The sequence below is a fragment of the Falco naumanni genome, chromosome Z, assembly GCF_017639655.2.
Source record: "Falco naumanni isolate bFalNau1 chromosome Z, bFalNau1.pat, whole genome shotgun sequence".
NCBI classification, from domain to species: Eukaryota; Metazoa; Chordata; class Aves; order Falconiformes; family Falconidae; genus Falco; species Falco naumanni.
Window position 1 is genome coordinate 48405785 of NC_054080.1, and position 24489 is coordinate 48430273.

The 24489-nt window shown below is 37.9% G+C and overlaps 1 protein-coding gene across 2 annotated transcripts in view; it reads left to right on the top strand.

Moving 5' to 3' along the window:
- PCSK5 (proprotein convertase subtilisin/kexin type 5) overlaps positions 1-24489 on the top strand; it is a 246494-nt gene that overhangs the window by 122582 nt on the left and 99423 nt on the right. For both annotated transcript variants that reach the window (XM_040580316.1, XM_040580315.1), the window contains exons 9-10: positions 6779-6879; positions 17411-17514. In XM_040580316.1, the coding sequence (XP_040436250.1) occupies positions 6779-6879; positions 17411-17514 (205 nt within the window). The remainder of the gene's footprint in view (positions 1-6778; positions 6880-17410; positions 17515-24489) is intronic.

Below are 24489 nucleotides of genomic sequence, written 5' to 3' on the forward strand. Positions count from 1 at the left end.
ACATCAATTGCCTATGACTTAACTCTAATATCAAAAACACCTGGAGGTGATCTCACCTTTATTGGTAAAGACTTTATGAAAAACAAGAATAGATAACTCTTTTAGTTTACTAAAGTGTAATACTTATCACTTGTAGAGTTAATGCACTGTGCTAATACTTGCAGTTTTATATTTTATTGTAAGATTTTTGAAAGGCATAGTTTATGAATGAACGTGCATTATCCCATAATTAGGGAAAGAATGAAGAGAGTTTACTTAAACGTTATTGAAAAGTTTTAAAGATATATATTTTTAATGTGAAGTCTCCATTAGAGATCTCACACAGGCAATCAGAGGTAAGTAAAAATAACTTGTAATTGAAGTCAATCAATTCTGTAAGCACTGATTGCTTTTACTAACCAGATCCTCCATTCTTTTGGGAGCAATCCAGTTACATGTGCCAATTTTAGATTATTTCTACAGAGTGCGTCATTTTGCACAGTGAATGGTAAAAGCATAAGTATACTGAGGAGCCATAAGAATTAACCCAAGTTTTTGTTTACCAGAACTTAGTTTACCCTTGACTACTTGTGTGCAAAGCAACTTGGATGTTGTGTGTATACCGTAAGATTCACTGATCTCACATACTTGGATATCAGACCATAAATATTCCCCCTGAGAACTTTTCCCTTTTTTTTTGATATATCATCAATTAACTTCTGAAATACACAACCTATCTGGGGGTGTTTTACTACTTGTACTTGGCATTTAAAGCCAGGCAAGCCTTTTCCCCCTCCACGCACCTTCAGAGACAAAGCAGAACAGTGTACACTAGATGTAGTCAATAGTTTTCTGTTTGTGTCATGTGTAAACCAGTTATCCCCATAAGAGATAACAACTACATGCTTCTGTTATGCTACAGCTCAGTGAGAAATGACATGAAATTGTGAAGCCAGCTTTTCAGACAGTATTAAGCAGTCTTTTCAACATGCAAACACATGGAGACAGGGAAATTGCTCTCACCTGTGTGACTGTCTTGCTCATAGCCTGATTTTGAGAGCAAAAATGATAGTGTTCTCTTCTCCAACTTGTCTGCTAGAACCAGTCCTCCTAAAGACCTGTCAAACTTCGTTTACCTTGGAAAGAATTCTTGTTTGAAAAAAGAACTGAAGACAGAACTGGAAATTCTGAGGACGAAGTCTTTCAACTGTTATAAATCACTAAAACTAGAATACAGAAGATGTGTATTTGTTTTCCTTGTTGTCCCACACATACTTTTTGTTTAGACTGCTGCTATGTTTAAGTGAGAGATTGTCTTCATATCTTTCCCCAAAAAGCTTAGAGCTTGCAGTAAGTTTAAAGAGAAAAATAATAAAAGAATAGGAAGATTATTATTAAATTTAGACTCTCCAAATCCTATTATGCATATAAATTTATATGCAGTATACAAATCAGATATGAAGGGCTCAACTTCATGCAATAACATGAAAAGAGTAACAAAACTTAATCGAGGCATATAGTGATTTGGTTTGTTGGAGTCAAACTCCTGTATTCAAAATAGGAAACAAAAATGCTACTGCAGTAAATCAGGAAAAAGTGACCTGGCATGGGATTTACATTCAAAATCAAATGAACTCATTCTTATATTTTTTTCTTATTTTTCATGTAACTTGTAACAAACTCCAATATTGTGTTGTTGTACATAAATACTAATCCATGGTTAAGGGACAGTGAATGGTTACAACTTTATAATATGATGTTCTGCAGTTACTTCATACTTTTCCTTGCTTTCTTTAGTTTCTTCTTGCTGCTTCTTTTCTGTTTTTCTATCCAATATGTGCAGAATGTATTACAAGGTAGATGAAGAAACAGTAACCACATGTTAGGCACTCATTGTGTGGAATAAAAATTCTTATAAAAATGTTTTGGTTTCAATATGGACTAACAGAAGCACCCACAGTTTTATAACTACACAATAGATACTTTTTTCTCTTTTCATTACTGTGTGGTTTTGTGATTGCTTGCTACAAATATAGGATGTAACATAATTTTAGAAGGCTTTTGAGTCTGCAGGTTTTTTTCAGTATTGTACAATGATAGTTTAAGAATATAATTTCATCCAAAAACTCTGTTTTCCATACAGAGCTTTTTTTACTGACTTTGAACTAAAGTAAATGGAAGCAAATCCTGGCCTGAAATAATTTGAGCTAACAATTATAGTTAACCACACACTGATGTTACTTTCTTGCATGACTTCCTTGTTGCTCAGGGAAGGTTCTTCAAGTGTGCTTGAATTTATGCTGTGCCAAATTTTATTGCAGTAACTGTTAGCCCATTATGGACCAAGTTTCCGACCTTGGATATATTAACATGCCCAAAGCGTACAAACATTTCACAGATGCAGCTGGATGTACACCTTTTACATAGACTCTTAGGGAAAAGAACTAGAATTACTTGTAGTAATTAAAGAGCAGCTGCACAGTGCTGGCATATGTATAAGCATAGAAACTCACACTGTGGAACAAAGGCAAATCAGCAGTAGGTAAAAAGTATAAAAAAAAGATGTACTTTATAGACGTTATCTCTCACAACACAGTGAGTGTAGAAGTGTTGGCTAGTAATACACAGTTGCCAAGGTAATTTTTCCTGCTATTCTCTTCTCTATTTTGAATACTATAGAACAATGCTGGAAGATAGCTTCCCCACTCCAGACCATGCAGCTAGGGTAGGTTAAGCAACACCTAGTATAATTATCTATATAGGCCTTTCGTTTATCAAACATGTTGTGGAAATGCATCCCATTTCCTTTTAATTCCTTTTTCAAATTATTTCTTAAAGCACTAAGGAATTTACATATGAAAGTCCCTCACATATAATTTATAAACCTATTATATTACTTAGCTTCTGAAAATAACTTCTCTAGGTACTGTTCCACCTGTTTCTTTGTTTCCTAAAAAATGCCAATTCATCTGCTGAGTTTCTTTCTTATCTAAGGTATAGTTCTGCCTTGCTGACTAGCTTCTACTCTAAGCAGAACTTAAAAACAACACCAACAACCAAAAAAAACCAAAACCAAACGAAACAAAAAAAAACCACCACCCATCTCCTGCCAGTTCTTCAAACTTGCCCTTGAGAAACTCTTTCAGAGTATCAAGATACACACAACATGGTACCTTCAATTTGGGATAGACAGAGATACACAAAGGATGTGAGAAGGAACAACAGTTTTTTGTTAAACGCTTGACGCTTTTAGGGACACAGGTTCATAGAAATCAACATATCCTGAAGAACTGTAACAGAAGATAAAAAAATGGTTCCATCAGTTCAGAAAGCTCATGTCATTAAATATGAAATAGCAATAAATGCAGATGCTTGGGAGAAGAGTGAGCATATTCTCTGCTAAGGGAAATCCTGGAAAGGACATTTTTACCTTGGTCATTAACCTCCCAATAGGTAAAACTATGGAAAGAATTATAATGCAGCCTAATAATGAGTGTGCAGAAATGGCATCTCCTTAATTCTTTAGAGCAAGTTGCTTCCATAAAACTATTACAGCATGTCTAGAGTTTTTTCTTAATGAATGTGTGGATGCCCTGAAAGCTGTTGGACTTCTGCATATAGCAGGTATTACAGTGGGTTGTGGTGATTTGTATCATTTTTGTCTGCCTTTCATCAGGGTGTCTGTCCTAGGTTGCTAATTTCATGTTCAGGCCAGTACTAGAAACATCGTCTTCAGTGAAATCTAGTTGATTCAAAGGATTTAGATGCTAATAGAACTCGTGGCCCTAGAAATATTGCATGGACTTCCCTTGGGCAGTCTGATCAGCATTTTCAGAGATCAGCAGTTTTTGCAAAGGCATTTGAAGCATATAAATGTTTTGTACTCAACATAAGATTCAAAAATTTCTCCTCCCCACCCTATTGATCAGAATGATAGCTAATATACGCTCATGTCGGCTTCATGGTGCTGTCATATACCACATCCCTTTATTGCAATTAATGATGTTGCCCTCGTGTGGTTCAGGAATTTGGGGCACGATTTTTCTTCTTGAAACTAGCTTGCCTGTTGGTGGTCCTATACGCTTTTTTTCTCAGGGTGGACACAACACTTCTCTGACAGTGAATCCACAGCGCAGAAAAACAAGCCTCAGATCTTGGAGGTAATTTACACCTAAACCTCTCAGGTCCTGTCAGTGACTTTACTTTGAAATCGCTCAAATGGGATTTCCACTTAGAAGGCTTTCCCTACACATTTTCTGCTGTAATATTTGCTGAGTAAAAGAGAAAGATAAGGGTCCTTAGTTCAAACAGCTGCTACAACATCCGCTTAGAACTTGAGACAACATTGCCAGATAAAGAGGCATCACGGTTTATTGTGGTTGGTATCTGTAGCTGCAGTACAGTAAAAACACTCTGGAAGCATGTTCTTCCCGAGGAGGAGAAACACAGCACCATGCAGTGTGCTTTTCACTGTATTGAGGGAGGCTGTCTCTTAAAGAAAAGCTGCTACAAGGGCACTTCTCACTACCTGAGCTCCTGTAGGCTTTGCTGCCCTTTGGTCCTCTGAGGAAAGTGCCTGCTGCAGCATTTTTTTGCAAGGGACAAGCTACCAGACTACAAAAGAGACAAGTATGTGTTAGTCCCTTATTCTGCCCTCTCTTTTTCCTGGCCTCCTTCCACTCCTCACCACAGCACTGACCAGTGTTTTTTTTCCAAATGGCATACCTGAAGCTTGTATGTCTCTATTTGGGTACATGTCATCATGTAGTCTTTGGACATATTAATCCCACCTGCAAAATCACTACTTGCATTTGCACATATGCGTAATATAGTATTAGCTGTTCCTGCTGCAGTTCCATCTCTTAATATTGGCAAGGGCATTTATGGAGATTGCATGCATAAATATTTTTCCAACATTAATATTTCATTGTCTAAATTAATACACAGACATAAGGAGAGAACACATACAGAAATTATATGAACATTTTAGTTATGGGGTTCAATTTTTAGCTGATGACAGATAAAAGAAAATATTTAAGAAGGTGTGTATTTATGGAGGATATTAAATAATAGGCGGGGAAAAGGTTCTTTCTAGACTTCATTATGCAAGAGATCTGGCCTTTGGGAAATTCATTAATTTAAGGGTATGACATTATAATTTATTAAATCCGTCTCTTTCAACTTCTAGAAGCTTCTACTTTGTTTTACTTGCTCACTGCTTGCTTTCAACAACCATTTCCTGCATGCTGTTAGCTCCTTCTCTATTAGAAGTGTCTTGTGTTAGCTTGCGTACACTTACATGTCATGACAACTGTCAGCAGCCATGTACAAATTATGTAATTTGTATACTGGCTAATGCAAATGTGTGAAACCTAAACCTCCTACATGCAATTACTTGTATTCTGGCCAGATGGGATGCGGCTGTTTTTTCAGATCATATTTTGCTTATCTTCCAGTTTCAAAGCTAGACAGGCATTTTTACATGCCCTGTGCTTTTTCATGATTTTTTGATCCTCTGATCCTGTCTTTCTCCCATCTTTGTACATATCTGTGTTGCAAATGAAGTATAATACCAGTGATTTAGAGAAAATGTAGGCACAATAATTTTGTATACTTCAGTAAGAAGCTGTGTAATCAACTTCTCTGCCCCTCAGGCAGATACTTTATGTCTCATAGAGACAGAATCTCAGGGATCAGCTGAAATGCTGAGAATAAGATTTGGTGTCACAGGTCATTCACTCTGCCACCTTCAAGGAGGTTTCTGTGCTGTAGACTGCTGTCTGCTAGCAATTTTTCTCAAGTCCATGTGGGTTTTGCTTGACCTTCCATGATGTAGTAGTGACTTTCTTCCTCTACTGCCTTGCTCTTGCTGGCAACCACTTCTTCAGGAAGAAGAGTGTAGGTTAGAAGCGCTTTAGATTAACATTGCCTGAAAGAAGCAGAATTTAGAATAAACACATTTTTGTATGTGATTTACTGTCTTACAGAAAGAATTGGCCTAAAATTCATTATGAGATAGGATCATCCTAACACCAAGTAGAAGGCAGTGTCTCTAGTTGGTATTGCACACTACAGTTTATATGTCCATTTAGATTACATGTAAAAATATGTGGCAGCATATAATTAAGCAATACATAACAATTTAAAGCTGCAAATAACTAATCGGCTGGTGATGTCTGGGCCATACTTGTGATTACATCAGGATTTTCCAATGAATTGTTGCTTAATTTCATGTGAATTATTGCATAAGGCATGAAGGAAGGATTAAACATGGTACTTAGCATGACCCCAACTGTTTTCTGTTCTGTCACATACTTCCAGTGTGACTTCAGGCAACCTAATTAACCCCTTTATACCTCTTTTATAGTCTTTAAAATGGGCATAACCAGTCTGTATAGAGGGAGCACTGTAAGATTTAGTAAAGCACTGTTTGTAAAGCACTTTGAGATTCTTGGGTGGAAAGTGCTCTATAAATGCAAATAGAAGGGCAGAGTTCTAACTGTGCAGTTTTAAAACCCTCTGCATGTTTTTCTAATTTACGAGGCTTTTTGTTGGTCATGCCATGCAATAAACAGAGGCTAGCATGTTTTCAGTGCAGTACAGAGAACACTTCTCCAAGTTCACAAGTGACTTCAAGCTCAGAACATCTATCATCATGTATTCAGACACCTCTTTTTTTCCTCTCCTTGCAATGAAAGAAGGAAATATCCTCCACATACATGCAACTCATTCAAGCAAATGAAACCTGTTCTGATTTCTGAAGCTGTGTTCTAAATTTCACACATTGAATTTCTTCCAGATCACCACAGACCTGAGGCAGCGTTGCACAGACAGCCATACTGGAACCTCAGCCTCTGCACCTATGGCTGCAGGCATCATTGCACTGGCACTGGAAGCAAAGTAAGATCTGAGTTATACTCTGGGGGAAAAAAAAATTAAAATAAACATAATGAAAGATCTTTCTCAGTCATCCAGCACCTTTATCCAGGGATCTCAAAGTGCTTTGGAAACTTGTAGTAGTTCACAGTGTCTTCCCAGGCAGGAAAGATCTGTGTGCTTATTTCACATGCAAGAAAGCTGAGACTGTGGAAATGACAACAGAGCACTCAGTGTTGAAATAACTTGAAATGGTATTGAACATAGGTAGCTTCCACTAAATGATGTGCGGCATCCTCACAATGTCTTACAGTACCCTCACAGTGCTGCCCAGATCTGCTGTACTCTGCAGGCTACTGTAGGTCACCTCTTGCATTCGTCAGGCTTTTCTTAGCAGTACCCATTCTTGAATGCTGAAGAAAGTTTTAGAATGGTGTTAGGTTACCATGAACAGAAATTAATGTAGTATGAAAAGTGAATGTTTTCAACTTCTGCATGCTGACACAAACCTGTTTTATCTAATGGGTTAAGTTCCTCAGCTGTAAAAACCATGGATAGTGTAGGTCCATAGTCCTTTTACCTTTAGCTCAGAAAAGTTTCCATCTTACAAGCATCTTCTCAACTGCAGGATTTTGTTCTTTGTGTCTAATATATATCTTTAATGTGCTTCATGGAACAGCAGAAATACTGAAGATTTATCAGGTACTTCTGTTTCAAAACCTTTTGCATTACTTTGTGCTGTGTTGGATAATATTTGCAGGTCTAAGGTAGAATGATCCACCCCAAATCCTGCTTGATATCAAATGTTTCTAAGTGCTGGGAGATTGATTCCATTAAATTCTAAAGAAAAACAGTTTCCTTGGGGGGCAGACACTTCCTTTGAAGGAAGTAAAAAATTTACACACAATAGTAATTTCAAATTGTATGTAGCTCACAGTTGTAGACTACTTTCTGTTTCATATTGCTTTTTTGAAGAAACCATGGGCCAATATTCAACACAGAATACGTTTTTGCTGTTGAGTTATAGACATGAGAATTAAGTTAGGAATTGAAAAACTGACATAGTCTGAAGTAGTGCGACACTTGTATCATTATAATTAGATTTTCTTACCGCAGTCAATAGAAACAAAGATATTTTGAAAACTTAAGATAATGCTATTGTTTAAAAAAAAAATTTCATTCTAAACAATTTGCACATGCACATATGTGTGCATGTGCATAAATTTCATTCTGCTGAAATATTTTGTAATTTATTTCTTAATGAGCAGATTGCTTGTGATTTATTGTTTGTATTTTATATGATATTTTGTGTGCATTTTCTAGCAAACTATTGTAATTGAAAGTTTCAAAGAGTTATAGCACACAATACCTACAACCGAAATATTGTTGTGACATCTTAAAACACACTGAGAAGCTTACACTTTATAACCTTTTTTCTCTGTGAACTTTGGTGACTGTACCAATGGGAAATCCATGTTAGTGCCTATGGACTAGTCTGGGTGGGATTTTTTTCTCAATTTAATAGTTGCTAGCATAGAACAAAAACAAGACTGTATTAAAGCTTCATATACAGTGATGAAGACAAAATGTGCCAGTGTCTATAAAGATCCTGGTCACTTTTTTGTATATGTAGTACTCTGTTGCATGGTGCTAACAAGAGATTCAGGGGAAAAATGTATTGGTTTTGCCTCCTTTCAGATTCTATTCAGTTTCAGTATATGGAGGGTTCTTACTTATTTCCAAATATTAGCCTGCATATTTAAGTAGATTCAAAGGAGTTATATTCATAATATCATAAATGTGGGTTTAATTATTTGTATTCCATCCACTAACTTTTCTGTGTGTACTTAAAACCAATTTTCTGAACACAGCCATGAAAGAAAGAAGGGGGAAAAAAAGGGGAAAAAAGGAGAAAAAAAGGAAACTAAGGAGAGGAATATTTCCAGGTTTGCCATGCTGTTTTTTTCCATAAATTAATCCAGTCCTAGCACTGGAGAAACCTTTGGTCTTGTGAAATTAAAGATTATGAAGTAAAGCCTTTAATATTACAGGGAGATCATATGATAATATATTCCATTTTAATGTCTGGGATTTGTTTGTACAAAATCGATTCAGATTATTTTAAGCAGTTTCTGAATAGAAATCCTTATTTATTGATCTGACTCGAAAATTCAGGTTGCAATTTTCACCTGTGATACCTTCAAATTTAGCTAATCCAAAATAAATGATGCTAGGAATTAAACTATGCAAAATGAAGTTCTGAAGTCTTCTTAAGTATTTTCTCCAATACTTTTTAAATATATGGCATGTAAAGGACACATGATATTGCGGCTTAGTGTAAAGGCTTACTGGAACTACTCTGCATTCAGAGTATGCATTTACATAGATTCTTCCTTAGATTCTATATTAGTGCCTGTGCTACTAGCACTAGTGCTTATATGAGATTTTTTAAGACTAGTTGGAAAAGTGTTTTGCAAGGTTAATTATGCTGTTTGTATAGCAAGATGCTTAAAAATTAGAGTACTTAGTCCTGAACACTTTTTGAATGTCTGTAATAATGTATAGTTTCAGCAAATTATACCATGGAAGGGTTTTAAGCCTATGAGATGGGTTTTCCCCAATAGCCAAGTTCTACTCCCAGGAGACATCAGGAGATGAACAGAGCGCTAGTCTGGCCTGGATGTAAGTTAGAACAGCCAAAAGGTCTTTGCTCCATTGTTTGACTCTCTGTTGTATTAGGGAATGCTAGTGTGTGAGTTAGAAATCTTTCCATTAATCTTTGTTGGGTTGGGGTTTTTTTTGAGTAGTTTTAAAATAATGCTCTAAACGGTGAAGTATTTGAAAAACATAAACATAAGTAAATGCTTAATTTAGAACGACGTTTCTCTTGAGCTTTAACCACGTGCACCATCTAATGCAATTTCAGTTATTATATTGGGATTGACTTGGAAGTACTCTCTTGAATCCAGGTTGCCCAGTGTTTCCTGTTTGCAGTTACATGTAACTTTGCCAAAGAATAATCGTTCAATCTGAAATTTTCCATGTAACTTGCTTTAAAAAGGTTTTAAGAAAATTCCATCCAGACATTTCTTAAACTGAGTCTAGGTTAAAAAAAAAAAACAACAAACAAAAAACAAACAAAAAAAAAACCCAAAAACTTTGACTGTGATAATTTCTAACTTTTCATTGAGTTTTACTGTGTCTGTTCTTTGGAGCAGCAGCTAGAAATAGAACAAGTGGATAGCTGTTGTTCTGCTGCCAGGGCAATGCCTTTTACTTTTATAAGCTTTTCAAAAATCTCAGTTGGCATGTGCTCAGTTGAGTGTTTTAAGAGTTTGGCAGCACTATCCCCTGTAGTTTCTTGGTTCTCCAAGTGTTCCCCAGCCTCAGCTTTTAGAGGCTGCTTAGGGTTGTCTCTGAAGTTGCTCTTAGGAGTGCTGCTGGCTGTTCACCTGGACAGCAGGGAGCCCATCTGCTTTTCATTGCCTGTGTTCTTACAGCAAGGGGGAAACAAGGAACATGGAAGAGGAGCAGGTTCACTGGTTTGCAGTCTCCCTACAGTCTTTCTTTTCTTTCTTTTGAGACTGCTTGCACCACAGTGTCATAGCTCAACTATATTAGAAGTGATTAGTATCATTGGACTCGGCAGATGGGTCAAATCTGGGTTATCGTGGGTACCCTGCTAATGGTAACTGCCTGCATTAACCTGAGATAATGTAAGGCTTCCCCACATACAAAGTCACAGCTGGTTCTAAAACTGGCAACTGAAATAAGGCTTTTGTTGCTGTTGCTTTCATGCTGTCCCTCAGCAGGCTGTGCAGACTGTATTTTGGGTGGTCCCATTTCATACTTCCTCTGGAACAGGCACAATAAAAGATGTGATTTGGCTACCCCTCTCTCAAGGGATTTCTCCTCAGAAAATCATCCTTACCAGCCTGAAGTTGGGCCATTGACTGGAGTGGGTTTGGCACTTAGGATTTTCTGTCTCTGGGAATAACACAATACTCTGTAGACTCTGGAATCTGCCACCACTGTGTGCACTGCAGGCTTGACACAGGTGCACCAGAACACTGTTGGTTGTATATGGCTGCTAATCCTGCTGTGCATCTGAAGGAATATATCTGTCATGTCATATCACAACTTGTCTGTACTCTGTCCTAAAAAACAGTATGAAGATAATCCAACAGATGGTTGTAGCCAGTGCAAAAGCCTTCAAACACTGACTCACGAAAGGAATAGGTTACATTGCAGATACTATGGAGATGCTGCATGACTATAAACTGAATGACATAAAGTAGAGCCAGATGTAAATTGATAAAAGATGATGTTGTACAGGCAAAGGCTTTTACCTTGAAAAGACGTTCAGAAATCTGTAGCTTTGAATGGACAATTCTGATATTTTAGAAATTGTGAACTTAAGAGGTTTAAGAATAGTATGTTTAAAATAAGAATGAAGTACTGGAGTTACTTATTGACTGTTGAAATGGACAGATCCAGTGTGTCTTTCCACAGGGAAACAGCAAATATCAGGACACTTCGGAATGTAATTGGTTTAAATTAGGCAGCAATTTGTTTTCAGATGTGTACCACTACTTGTCTTTGTCTGGTACATAAATTAAACTATTAATGGGAAAGGGGGGGGGGGGGGGGGGGGGGGCGGGAAATGGCAATTTGTGTAAAAGGCTACTGACAGCAATTTTGATCTCGGAGAGATATTTCCCAAAAATTTCATTAACTGCACATCTCTTTAGACAGAGGTCTATTGTATATGCCATTAACATTACTAATAACTAACCTTTGACTTATTTTGAGCTGCCATTATTTTTTTTAAGAGGTTTTCATCTTTAGTCAGACTTGGGTTTCTTTCAAAGAGATCTGATTGGGTATATCTGAATGCAAATCAGAAATTAGCAGGAAAAATGGCAAATTTCTGACAATCAACGTGGAACCCAGGAAAGAAGTGTGAGCAAAGAAGGAACCAAGAGCTAACTGTGAAGTAACCAAATGCTTTTGTTTGATAACTAGTTGAATAAACAGTGCTTTACCAGGTCAGAAAATAAAGGCTACTGGAGCAGAAACATGTTTACAGGGAAATATCTACATGCTGATCAGCCAAGCATATAATATTCTTTACTATTCTAGCAGGTAGTTAACAGGATTATTGCAAAGTGTATGACAATTAGAACCTATAGGAGTGTCAGACATGACAAAACCCCGTTTTGTATATCCATATGTGTGCATGACTGGACTGTTAAACACTCAGGTCCATTTTTGTATATTCTTACTTTCAGGAATGCAATGGTTATGGTGTAGACCAGACACATAAGCACAAGATAAGCACAAGAGTTAGAGACTGTCATAGTATCTCATCCCTCTCAATATTCTGTGGTGCAACAGGCATCTTCATACTGACTCTATGTGATCTGGGAAAGAAGAATGTCTCCCATTAACATAGCTAGTATTCCTGTCCATGGGGCTATATACTGGAGTCATTAGGACAGGTAGCTCATGGCACAATTTGGCTGATTTGTAAGTGATGGGAATGTGTGAATAAACCACGTAACTATGTTTTATGTTTTTTTTATAAATTTATCATAAAGCCCTTAAGGGTGGCATTATACAGAAATTAGTGAAATTATCTCCTACTGCTCTGCAAGATGTCTAGGGCATGGAGACTCCTTCATATAGCAATTATTATCCATGTCTGTTCTCTTATAGCCAAGATTTCCAAAGAAGATTATTTGATACTTCCAAATTGAATGGTGATCCTCTTCTTAATCCACTCTGTGATATTGTGCTTTTTCTTCATTCTTTGGAGAAAAGTTTATTGTATTCTTCCACCAATTTTCATCAGACTTCTATCTTGGCAAGAAATATATTTTCAGATAGGCCGCCTTTGTCACATTCAAATTGCTTGATATGAAGAGAATGTAGCAATCATTATTCATGTTGCTAACCATATAATTTTGCTGAAAAAAACCCAAACTCAAAGTTTCACCCTGTTTGTTTATTGCATCGAGTGATATTTTTGCTAATTGTGTCTCTTGCACCAATTATTTGTTCTGAACAGTTGTTTTTGGCACAGTGTCATTATGAAAAAGGATAAAGCCTGAATACTTTACTATTTCCAGGATTAGCCCAGTTGTCACTAGGGAGACTACTTGTGGAATGAAGAAATCAAATTCGGCCAAAAATGATCATCTACTATTTTTAAGCAGCCTGCTTAAACATAGAGTTAAATCTCAAATGAATATTAATGTGTAATATAATTTAACATATTTGTTCTATTTCATTTTTTCTCATTTACCTTGTTTCATAAACATTTTGAGAAGCCTGAAAAAAAAGGCCTGGACCTTAGAGTATGACTATTGGTTAAGGACACAATATTAATTATTTTTTGGCTGCTGTATAAACACTTTTGTATGCAATTGTTCTCACTTCTGCTTATTCTGGTTTGATTTGAGTATTGTCTGGTATGTATTATCCCAAGGCAATTTTGGATGAGACATTGAAAAAAAATTTTCTGGAAGAAAATTGCCCATTTTTTGAAATCAATCCATTATCAAACAGAGTTAGTACTGTTCTTGTTAGTGCATTTGCTCATTTTGAGATGTTTAGCCATTAATTCTTCTGAGATTAATCAAGTGGTAAATCAGTTAACATCAGTGACATCCTGTCTGGATCTGGGGCCCACATGGCTAGCAAACAACTGTTTACTCATTTAGGATCCAATTTTTACCTCTTTCACAAATATTTGACCAATTCTGTGATTTTTCCAGATCCTTTAAAATTGGCTGCTAGAGTATCTTGCTCATAAATAAATAAATATTCCTCTTTCTTCTCCATGTGAACTGCTAATTTGACATCATTCCGGTTTCTTTTTTGGGGTTTTTTTTTGGGGGGGGTGTTTTAGGGTTTTGTTTGGTTGATTGTTGTTGTTGGTTTTGTTAAAGTTTCTGAAAAAAATTATGGGCAAAGAATTGCAGACCTATTTTGTTTCAAATGAGGTGTCTAACATAGACAGAAAATTTCAGTGGGGCAATTGTTCAATTCTTAGTATAGTGAAGGTTCTAGAGAAGGCTACATAAATTGGTTTGACTATTGTTCTTAAGCTGCTAAATCTCTTAGATACAAATATGCCCAAACTGCCATTCCTTGAGAAGAAAACATGAAAAAACCTTATGAATTATAGAGCAAGCAAGCAGAATTGGAGGTTGTATAAGAGACAGTAATTTAACTATACACCATGTTGTGTCCTGGAAATCAGACCTTTCATCAAGGTGTTCTGCCCCAGAAATTCTTACATTATTTTTTATGATTAGATAAGGATAGTAGATACAGCAGTGAATGGTTCAGTTTTCAAGATCTGCCATGGGTTTTGTTTTTAGAAGTAAACCGTGATTCTGAGAAATAATCTCATTTTCTGACTGAGCGACTAAGTCAAATTTATGAGAAGTTAGTATTGTCAAGTGAAAACGGCAGTATCTTTAGATCTTTTATCGAGGCATAGTTAGATCTACCATTAGATCCATCACTCCTCTTTAAATAGTCGGTTGAGTGTGCCCTATCTTGAATCTCTCATTTAGAAGTTCGGGGGAGTATTTTAGCGCCTAATTTTTCACCACTAGTATGGACAGCTTGCTTTATAGAATAACAGATTGTTTAGATTCCAGATTATAAAGAATGCAGCTCTCGGGTTTCCTGGAGGTCTTCCTGAAGGCTTAAAGCATGTTTTTCTAAGACTTTGCACAGGCTTTCAGTGAAATTCCTGAGCTGATATAAAATCATACTGTTTTGTTTTTTTTCTTGAAGCATACCCCATCTTACAAACACTTAATGCTCCTTACATTCCATGACTTTTTTTTTCAATCATTTTTACAGGTCAGCTGGATAAACAATTACTGTCATGCTTGTTCAACTGTCTAGTGTGAGAAATTGCGCTTTATAAAAAAATTGTATCTGTGGACATATCAATGCTTTAATAAATACTCAGGGACAGAAGGCATCAGCTCTCCTTAAAAATAACGGAATAATTTTAACATGGGAATACCATTACATCTTATAGCCAAAACCAGAGAGAAATTGAATGACCATGAATTGATAGAGCTTGGAAGAAAGTACAAAAAAGTCTGGCTGCAGTTAATAAGAGATTTACTTACAAAATTATCTTCCTTCTTCAGGTTATTCCATCTCTTCCTGTTTGAACAGCAAGCGTAGACAGGACTGTGTTGACTGTAAAAGGATACATGCTGCTTCCTGTGGTGTCCCACCTGTAGGTAGAAAGGTGCTAGGCTACATCAGCATACCCACAGTCCACACACACCCACTGGGAAATGTTCTACAATGGAAAAGATACACTTAGAATTAAAATTATACTACTGCAGAGGAAACAAAAAAAATATGTATAGCTAAATAATTTGGTTACTGTCTGTATTAATCCTCACAATCTTGTCACATAAAAGAAGTCTTACACTTCTAGGCAACTACTACTTTTTTTCAAGCATATGGCTTGTAAGGCTAATAGAACATAAAATATGTAAAAATAAGTTATATGGGAGTAAACATCCTGTATGTCCTAACTTACTCTCTGCTGTGTGGAATTATGGACCATGGTTCTGAATTTTGTTTTCATTTTCTGTAACTCTGGCAACAAAGGTGAATTTCCATTTGTTAAATACCCATGAATATATGTCTACAAGTGCAGAGAGGATAGGCTAAGAGCAAGTTTTTCTATAACAACGAAACTGCCAGTTTGCAGTTCTGCATCCCTGCTGCCTTCTGTTAAAGCTGCATCTTGCGGAGGCTGAAATTCGTCACCTGGTAACCTAAACTCATACATCTTGAATGAAAAGAAAGTGCTCATTTTTTAAAAGATTACATGTATTCACTGACTGCTTCCCAATAACTTGGTTTCAGCTCACAGGCTAAGCAGGATTCTGCTTCCATATTTAAGCACCATAAAGTACTGATTATTCAAGTATTTCCAGAAGGATAGTCTTTTGACAAAACAAGTTCTGGAAGATACGAAGCAATGTGTGCAGGATGCCTATCTACACAACAATAATTTGTGTACATCAAACAGTGAGATGAGTGATATTTGTATGTGTCTTCCACTGTCAGGGAGACTTAGAGAAGCTCAAGATACTCTGCATGTTTGTGGTTACCCTGTGTCTGCTTCCCAAAGAAATTTCTCATTGAAATTTCTAGTAACTCGACTATGTGTCGTCTTAGGAGTATAGAGTCCCTCCATGTCCCACTCACCCCAGAAGGTGGCCTGCTCAGTCACCCATGGGCTGACCTTCCCCACACCTGGGGCTGTTGCCTTGGTGTAATTTCTACCTGCAAGCAGAAACAGAGCACGAGTATCATGCCTTGAAGCACCAAGAATAAGTCACTTAACCTGCCAGACCAAGTGACTTCTTGGTATGATAGACACAAAGGCATGGGTTAAGGAAATTGAATCAAGGTTTCCCAGGTTTTCAATCACTGCCTAGTCCTAGACAGCATAGGGCAGCCAGTGCTCAGACTGATAAACTTAATCCTGGCCTGTCTTCGTCATTACAACTGAGTAGAGTTGTGCCAGTATGTGCAACAGGGGCAGATGATGACTCTGAGTATGATGCTGAGTCACTGGTGTTCTGCACTGCAATACTTTTTTCAACTTCTTTATTTAGTGGCTCAGTTTATCGTTCCCTTTACTAAACTGCATTTTTAAATGGAGTACTATTAGTCTTCTTACAGATGATAGAAAAACTGAGAAGTTGAAAGGAGAAAGAAAAATACCACAATGATGGCCATGCACCTGTATATTGTCGTCTAAGAAATTCTGCTTGGGGTGGATCTAAGAGAAACAACAAAACTCTAAAAACTAAAACTCTAGTCCTACAAGATAAATGGGTATTAAAGGCATAGTGAGGATGCAAACATCTTTCACATTCCCAGTGGACAGATAATTAGGAATCCCTTAAAAGAATACACATCTGTGCAATCAGATGCAATCAGATACAGCTCTGAACTATTCAGATTCAGTGCTGGCTGCTTGGTATTCTTGAAGAATACACATAGACCCTCAGTGAGATCCAAGACGGGGGTAACAGACAAATGAAAGAGGCACCTGAAATAGCTTCAGTGGGAGCTGAAAGTCTAAAGGAATTGCCAGCTTGAGCATGCAGTAAGATTTAACAGAGCTTTTCAGCAATCCAACATTTTGCTTTTCTTTTCCTTGGCACTGGTCAAGGTAGGTAACATAACACTAGTTGGTGGTCATACAAATTGAGTCTGTGTGAAATGTACTCCTTCATCTCCCCTTAAGTTTCATAATAGGTTATCATATGTCATTATAGTCTGCTTCTTGCAAACCTCCCAGGCATATAAATGATTTCATGTAGTAATTCTGTATGATTAGCACACGTTCTTTAGAATGGATCAAAGGAAAACAGAGAAGAGAAACGTGGATTGTTTCGGTTCGGATACTTTTTATCTTACATGTCCTTGTACCCTTACATTCTGGTAAAACATTTCTGATCTGTGACTTTGTCTTTCCCCTTTTTCGTAGTCCATTTCTGACCTGGAGAGACATACAGCATATTATTGTCAGGACTTCACGTGCAGGACATCTGAATGCTAACGACTGGAAAACCAATGCAGCTGGTTATAAGGGTGAGAGCTTCCTTTCTTCTTTGCCATCAGAGGCAACTTCTTATTTGATACTTTTGAAGAAGAAATAATCTCAAGTAGTTTCTTTAACCCTATGCTGTGTATAGTTTTGAGACCTTTCAGGCTTAGACTGAAGGGGCCTATCTTCTCTTTTATAAGGAAAACCTCTTAGAATGACTAAACCCAAAAATGGCAGCTACAGAATCCATTGGCTCCATCTTCTTAGTCCCTTTCAGTTCTATTTCATGCACTGCTGGCAGAAAATTAAGTAAATTGGTGCTTTTAAATTTTTCTCTGTGTAGCTAGTATTCAGATAAAATAGTCTAGAGTTGAAGATGTAGCAATTCCTGGATTCAGACCATGTTCTCATTCAGAATTGCTGACAATCTTGATTTGTTGACAATCTTAATTTGAAATGACAAAACAGTATTTTCAAATCTTTGTTTTGTATTATTCACCCTACATTATCTATATTTAATATAAAAGGTTTATTTATATTATATAAGTATAAAAATATTTAAGGTTTCTGTCTGATTTGGGATAAAAACAAATTTTGAGCTATCAGGACTTTAATGGGACAGAATTTATACTATTCAGTCAACTGTTATATAGATTTCTAAAATTTTGTACAGTGTTGTAACTTCGTATTAAAGCTGCATCTTTTTAACCTTTTTTCCTCTCTTCTAATGCAAGCAGAAGTAAACATTTGTGCCATTAAATAAGAAACATTTTCAGGATGCGTTAAAACAGGACCTTGAATCCATACTGTATTGTATTTCAACACAGATTGGTTTCTGATTCCCCTTTGCTAAATTCTTGCTTCTTTCAGTTTGGATTGCATTAAAAAAAAAAAAAAAAAAAAAAAAAAAAAAAATAACCAACACCAGAATGGCTTATTTCTGGTTCTCTTTTCATGAGAATTCCACCCAAGACTGCAATACTTCTTTTAACATGAGATTTGAACTGTTTTGTGCTAGGATCTCCTAAGAGAAGAATGTAATATACAAGAAACATCAAATCTTCACCCTGGTTTCACTTTAAATCTGAAGCCTAGCTTTAATGTATTTCAGATCAAGGCACTGCTACCATAAAGCATCTTTAATATATCATTCTGACCTATGACATTTCTGCTGCAATGGAATAGAAACCAAACCAAAATCCTTTCATTTTTGGATCCAAACCAGGCTCTAACTACAGAGGATAGATTTAGAAATGTGTATTTGACTCGAATCCCCTCATCACTTGAATGTTCTGACATACAAGAGCCTGGTTTTGTCCCATTTACAAGTACATAACCACACACAAAACACATACATAGCAAGAAATAGGCACTTCCTTAACTGCAATAACATTACAGTATTTGTTATTGTGAAACATTTCCTGAGATTTAAAAAGTTTTGGCAGGAGATTGTGACTGTATTGTCATTTTGTTGGAGCTATCTGAAGTTCAAACAATGCTTTTCAAGTAGCATAAAGTAGAGCATTTTTCTTCCGCAACTCACTTCCAAAATTCTGTATTTTTGTGTTTTTTCATTTGTTGACCAAGAGAGGCAAACACCCTGTGAGGCATTTCACAGCACCTGTCACTCATCATCAAATGAGAGGTCACACTAACACACCAGCAGTAGCAGCACTGGCAGCAGGACTTGCACTGTTGCACCACTGGGCCATGCTTATTCTTGGAGCCAGACATTTTTCTATGCATTGTAGTGGATAAATAGTGAGGAAAAGGTCTGAAAAAAGATCTATCCTTCTCCACTTGTGCAAAGTCACATAGATAAGCTCAACTGGGGGACTGAGATTCAGGAAATACAACTTGAACTGGCAGAGCTCTGCTGTAGACTCCATGGTGGAACTAAAAAGAGGAAGACCAGCTAAGTGCCTTGACCTCTGTGGAGCTCAGGAATCAACCTTAACCCAAATAAAAGCACTAGTTTTAACTAAATTATTTTGGCAACATAGGCTGAGCAAATGGTTCCAATAAAAATGCAGCTCTCTTTAAACCTCTGTTGGTTTTGGATGAAGGAGAAGCAAAAGATTTAGATTTAATCACAACATCCAAACCTGATTTCAAAAAGGGGTTTGCACACTGCTGCTGGCAAAACTGAAACATTTTTTTTTACTATTGCACGTGGCAATATTTAGTATAATATGACACTATTATCCTTCACTGTTGCCAAGAGTAACAATTAACATATGTTTTTTCATAGATGAATTACTCTGATCAGACTGAGTTCCGTAAGGAATTGTATCATAATTTTGTTGATGACAAGATCCATATCTCTTCCACAGCATGTTCTTAACAAGGGAAGGGTTGGAAAGGGGGGGGGGGTGGGGGGGGTGGGGTGGTGTTTTTTTATTAACTAGAGCAAAGACAGTCATAGGAAACAATCTGCCTTTCTTCCATGCATACTGGGGAATAAAAAGGAAAACTAGGAGAAAGAGAGAGACAGGCCTGCTCCTTTAGAAATGAGAACTGAAAGGGTGAAAGTAACAAAAACTTGGAAGAACCTCTCACTCGACCAAGGGGCAGCAAGAGCTGGTAGTTGAAAGTGGGTCAGCATGCCTTTTCGGGGGGATGTTTTGCGGGGCCGCATGGCAACCCTGTCCCTCGCTATAGTCCCTGGCAGTGTTTTGCCATTGCAGAACACACAGAAGGAGCTCAGCTCACAGGTGTCATTACTGGCTGCAAGATCTCCCTTTTTTCCTGTCTAACATTCATAAAAAGAAAGTTTAATTCATGAAAAACGCTTGAGCCAGCCAATGATTTGCTAAAGCAGTGCCCTTTATTTTAATTTTCTGGCAAGTAAACAGTATTCATTAAATGCATGTCAATAGAATTAACTCAGGAATGGGGAAGAATTTTTTCTTGGTATTTTTTTTTATTATTATTATTGTTTTGTTCTCAGCCAGCATGTATCTTTTCAGGAACTTATTACCCGGTAGTCTGAAAAGACTTTAATACTTACTTTGGGATATCCTCTGGTTAGTTAGTTGTACATGTAATTTGTCACTAAAGAGGTATGTTATGCTCAATTTCGCTTTAAAATCAGAGTCATTTTTTATAATCAAAGCAGTTAATTAACTGACTATATGGAAACGTGCTAGAGAACATCTGGTTTTATGAAGATATCAAAATATCTGGTTTTGCTATGGCAGTGCTGTCAGTTGTTTGGTCAACAACAGAGTACGCAACTGCATTCATAAGAAGATAGTGCTGTGTTAATGCTAACTTGTCTCTAGGTTGAAAGATACAGAACAAAACACTGCAGTTTTAAGAAGAGTGATCAAACTATAGGAACAATTCTTTATCTGTAAGTGAAGCCCCAGATACTGTCTCTGGGAAAACAGACCATTCACAGTGAAGAAATAATATTAATTTGTTGGGAGATTTTTAGAGAACATCCTTCACCCTTTCTGGCTCTGAAGTGTAGACAATAACATTTCAGTGAAATAAAATGCTACTGAAGCATGACAGGAAATCAAGACTCTAGCCACTTTTTTTCATTTTCAGGATATTCCTAGGTGCAGTGGAGGTATTCTTCCTACAGAAATTGAGAGTTGTCTCATTTGCTAGGGAGTAAAAGACTACCAGCATTGTGTCGCATCCCTTCAGGTTAGCCAAAGTATCTGCTGCTTCCACTGGAGAGTGACCACTGGAAAGAACTGGTCACCTAATGTTTTACAACCTTTTAATATAATTTCTTAATTACAGTATTTAATAAAACTGGTGATTATTCTTGTTGTGAGCAGAGCATTACCAGCCTGAGAGTGAGAAAGACGCAAGCCTATCTACGCTCCTAGTTCGGAGACCTAGATTGGCCAGATTGAAGTGGCTGTAGGATGACCAGTAACCAGGCACAAATTCAGAAACCAGCAAGAAAATCTTCCCAACAATGTGTACATTTCAAAGACAAATATACTATTCATAAACATCCTGATGCATATTTTCAATATCTTTAAAATTTAAATAAATTTAAAATTATGTTTTAAATCATTTTTAGAAGCTAGCATAAGACTTTTGAAATATGCCAAGCACTTGTGAACAGTTATGTCAACATCAAACCTGTTCATGACCTTCCAGTCTTAAAGATGCTAGCTGATATTTTCATATGCCATTGGCAGCCAGTACCTACTCCCACCCACTGCCAGTGCCCATACACATGGTGCATGGAGGAAGTGAAACACAAGCTTTGAGTCTGGCTGTTGTAATACCCCGGTTTGGGGTAGTTGGCAATCTGGCACCAAGCACATGAAGCTGCATTGGTCTTTGCAGGAGTGAGGAAGACCATATCCTATGCAAGCTAGACTAATGATTTTTTGTGCTTGAAAAATTAAGCTGACATTTTCAGGTAGACAACTTAGAATGCCACTGGTAAGTTTCTTGTTCGGCTTGTTGATGAGCATGGGCAAATGCAAGCTATGTCCCACGTCACTTGTTTCTCTCACTTTCCCAGGGCTGTGTTGACTTGAGGCAGTGTTTCCTCACCAGGAATACCCCTAACACCATGTCCTCTGGCCACCTGCCCTTCTCAGCAGGCCCATGGCTCCACTGCCAAGCCATGACACAGAGCTCTTTCTGCAGCAATACACCACCCAGGGAATCCCCTTAAGCCAGATTTTTTGTCCAAATGCATTAGTCCTTGAAAAAAGCTCCAGCTCAGTAGTGACACTCTCTAAACCACCAGTGTAATGATAACATCATCAGAAGAATCTGACATCTGGAGTCCTGTTTACCAGACATTAAGCTACATGATTTGAATATTGTGGGAATTCTATTCAAGAAACAAGCATATAACATACCATTTCCAAATGTGAGCCACACAGACCAGAACCTTACCAAGGTTTTTCATGTAGGCAGTGCAATAAGAAGTCCAAGGGCAATCCGTAGAGACTTCAGGGCCTTGGGATGACAGGTTAAGGGATCAGGAGCAATAGTGTTCTCCTCTATCCTTCCAGTTGCAGGGCATGATGAGCCAAGAAACAGGAAGACCCAGCAGATTATTAACTGCCTCCAGGATTGATGTCACTGGCAAAATGCTGGGGCTTTTGATCATGAGTCAGTCTACATGACAGCAGTCTGGCTGGCACCAGATGCGAGTATGCCTGTCTCAAAGGAGGAAAAAGATCTTTGCACAGAAATTAGCAGGGGTCATTGGAAGAGCTTTATATTAGATTTGAATAGGGAGAGGGATAAAACCAGCTCGCTAGAGATAAGCATGGGAGTGGCATTCCAGTGTCTGAGGGGCAGTGTGCTAGTGAACTCCTCTGTTCTCCACAATGTGCTGAGTAAACTGGAGCACATTTGTTGTATTCCTGTATAATGCATGCAACACACTAGCCATCTCAGTGGTGTTAGGGGATGGAGATCCATGCAGCAGCAAAGATGCAAGGGTTTTTGATGTGTCAGAAACCACAGACGGGCCTAAGAACAGTTACATAAGAATTAGGGCATCTTCCAAAATAAAAGTGGCAGGGCCAATAGGCCAACTGAAGTGCATCTACACCAGTGCACACAGCACCGGCAACAAACAGGAAGAACTGGAAGCCACATAACTGGAGTAGTGTGATCGATGTCTATAAACTCTTCAGAAGGGACAGGCAAAGAAGGAGACATGGTGGGATAGCCCTGTATGTTAGGGAGTGTTTTGACTGTCTAGAGCTTGACAATAGTGATGAAAGGGTCAAGTGTTTCTGGGTAAGACTCAGGGAAAAGACCAACAAGTCAGATGTCATGGTGGTGGTCTGTTATAGACAACCCAACCAGGATGAAGAGACAGATAAAATATTCAATAATCAGCTGGGCCAAGTCTCACAATCACTAACGCTTGTTCTCATGGGGGACTTCAATTTACCAGATGTTAGCTGGAAGTACAACGCAGCAAAGAGGAAACAGTCTAGGAGGTTCCTGAAGTGTGTAGAAGATACCTTCCTGACACAGTTTGTCAGTGAGCCAGCTAGGCAAGGTGCCCTGCTGTATTTGTTGTTTGTGATCAGAGAAGAATTGTGTGTGATGTGATGGTTGGAGGCCATCTTGGGCACAGAGATCATGAAATGATGGAGTTTTCAGTTCTCAGAGAAGTAAGGAGGGGTGTCTTTAGAACCGCTGCTTTGGATTTCTGGAGGGACAGCTTGGCCTGTTTAGGAGACTGGTTGACAGAGTCCCTTGTCAAGCAGTCTTGAAGGGCAAAGGAGTCCAGAAAGACTGGATATTCTTCAAGAAGGAAATCTTAAAAGCACAGGAACAGGCCATCCCCATGTACCAGAATATGAACAAACAGGGAAGAAGATGGACCTGGCTGAACAGACAGCTTTGGCTGGAACTCAGGGGAAAAAAAATAGTTTATGACCATTGGAAGAAGGGGCGGGCAAGTCAGGAAGACTACAAGGATATTGTGAAGTTATGCAGGGAGAAGATTAGAGGCAAAAGCCCAGCTAGAACTTAATCTTGCTACTGCAGTAAAAGACAATACAAAGTGTTTCTGTAAATGTTTTAACCATAAAAGGAGGGGTAAGGAGAATCTCCATCCTTTATTGGATGCAGGAGTAAACATAGTGACAAAGGATGAGGAGGAGGCTGACATACTTAATGTCTTCTTTGCTTCAGTCTTTAATAGTAAGACCAGTTGTTCTTAAGGTACCCAGGCCGCTGACCTGGAAGACAGGGATGGAGAACAGAATGAAGCCCAAGGGGAAATGGTTAGCAACCATCTACAGCACTTAGACACACACAGTCTATGAGGCCAGATGGGCTCTACCCAAGGGTACTGAAGCAGCTGGCAGAAGTGCTCTCCAAGCTGCTTTCAATCATGTATCAGCAGTCCTGGCTAACTGTGGTGGTCCCGGTTAACTAGAGTTTAGCAAATGTGATGCTAAGGACAACCAGGTGATCAGGCCCAGTCAGCATGGGTTTATGAAAGACAGGTCCTGCTTGACTAGCTTGATCTCCTTCCATGACAAAGTGACCCACTTAGTGGA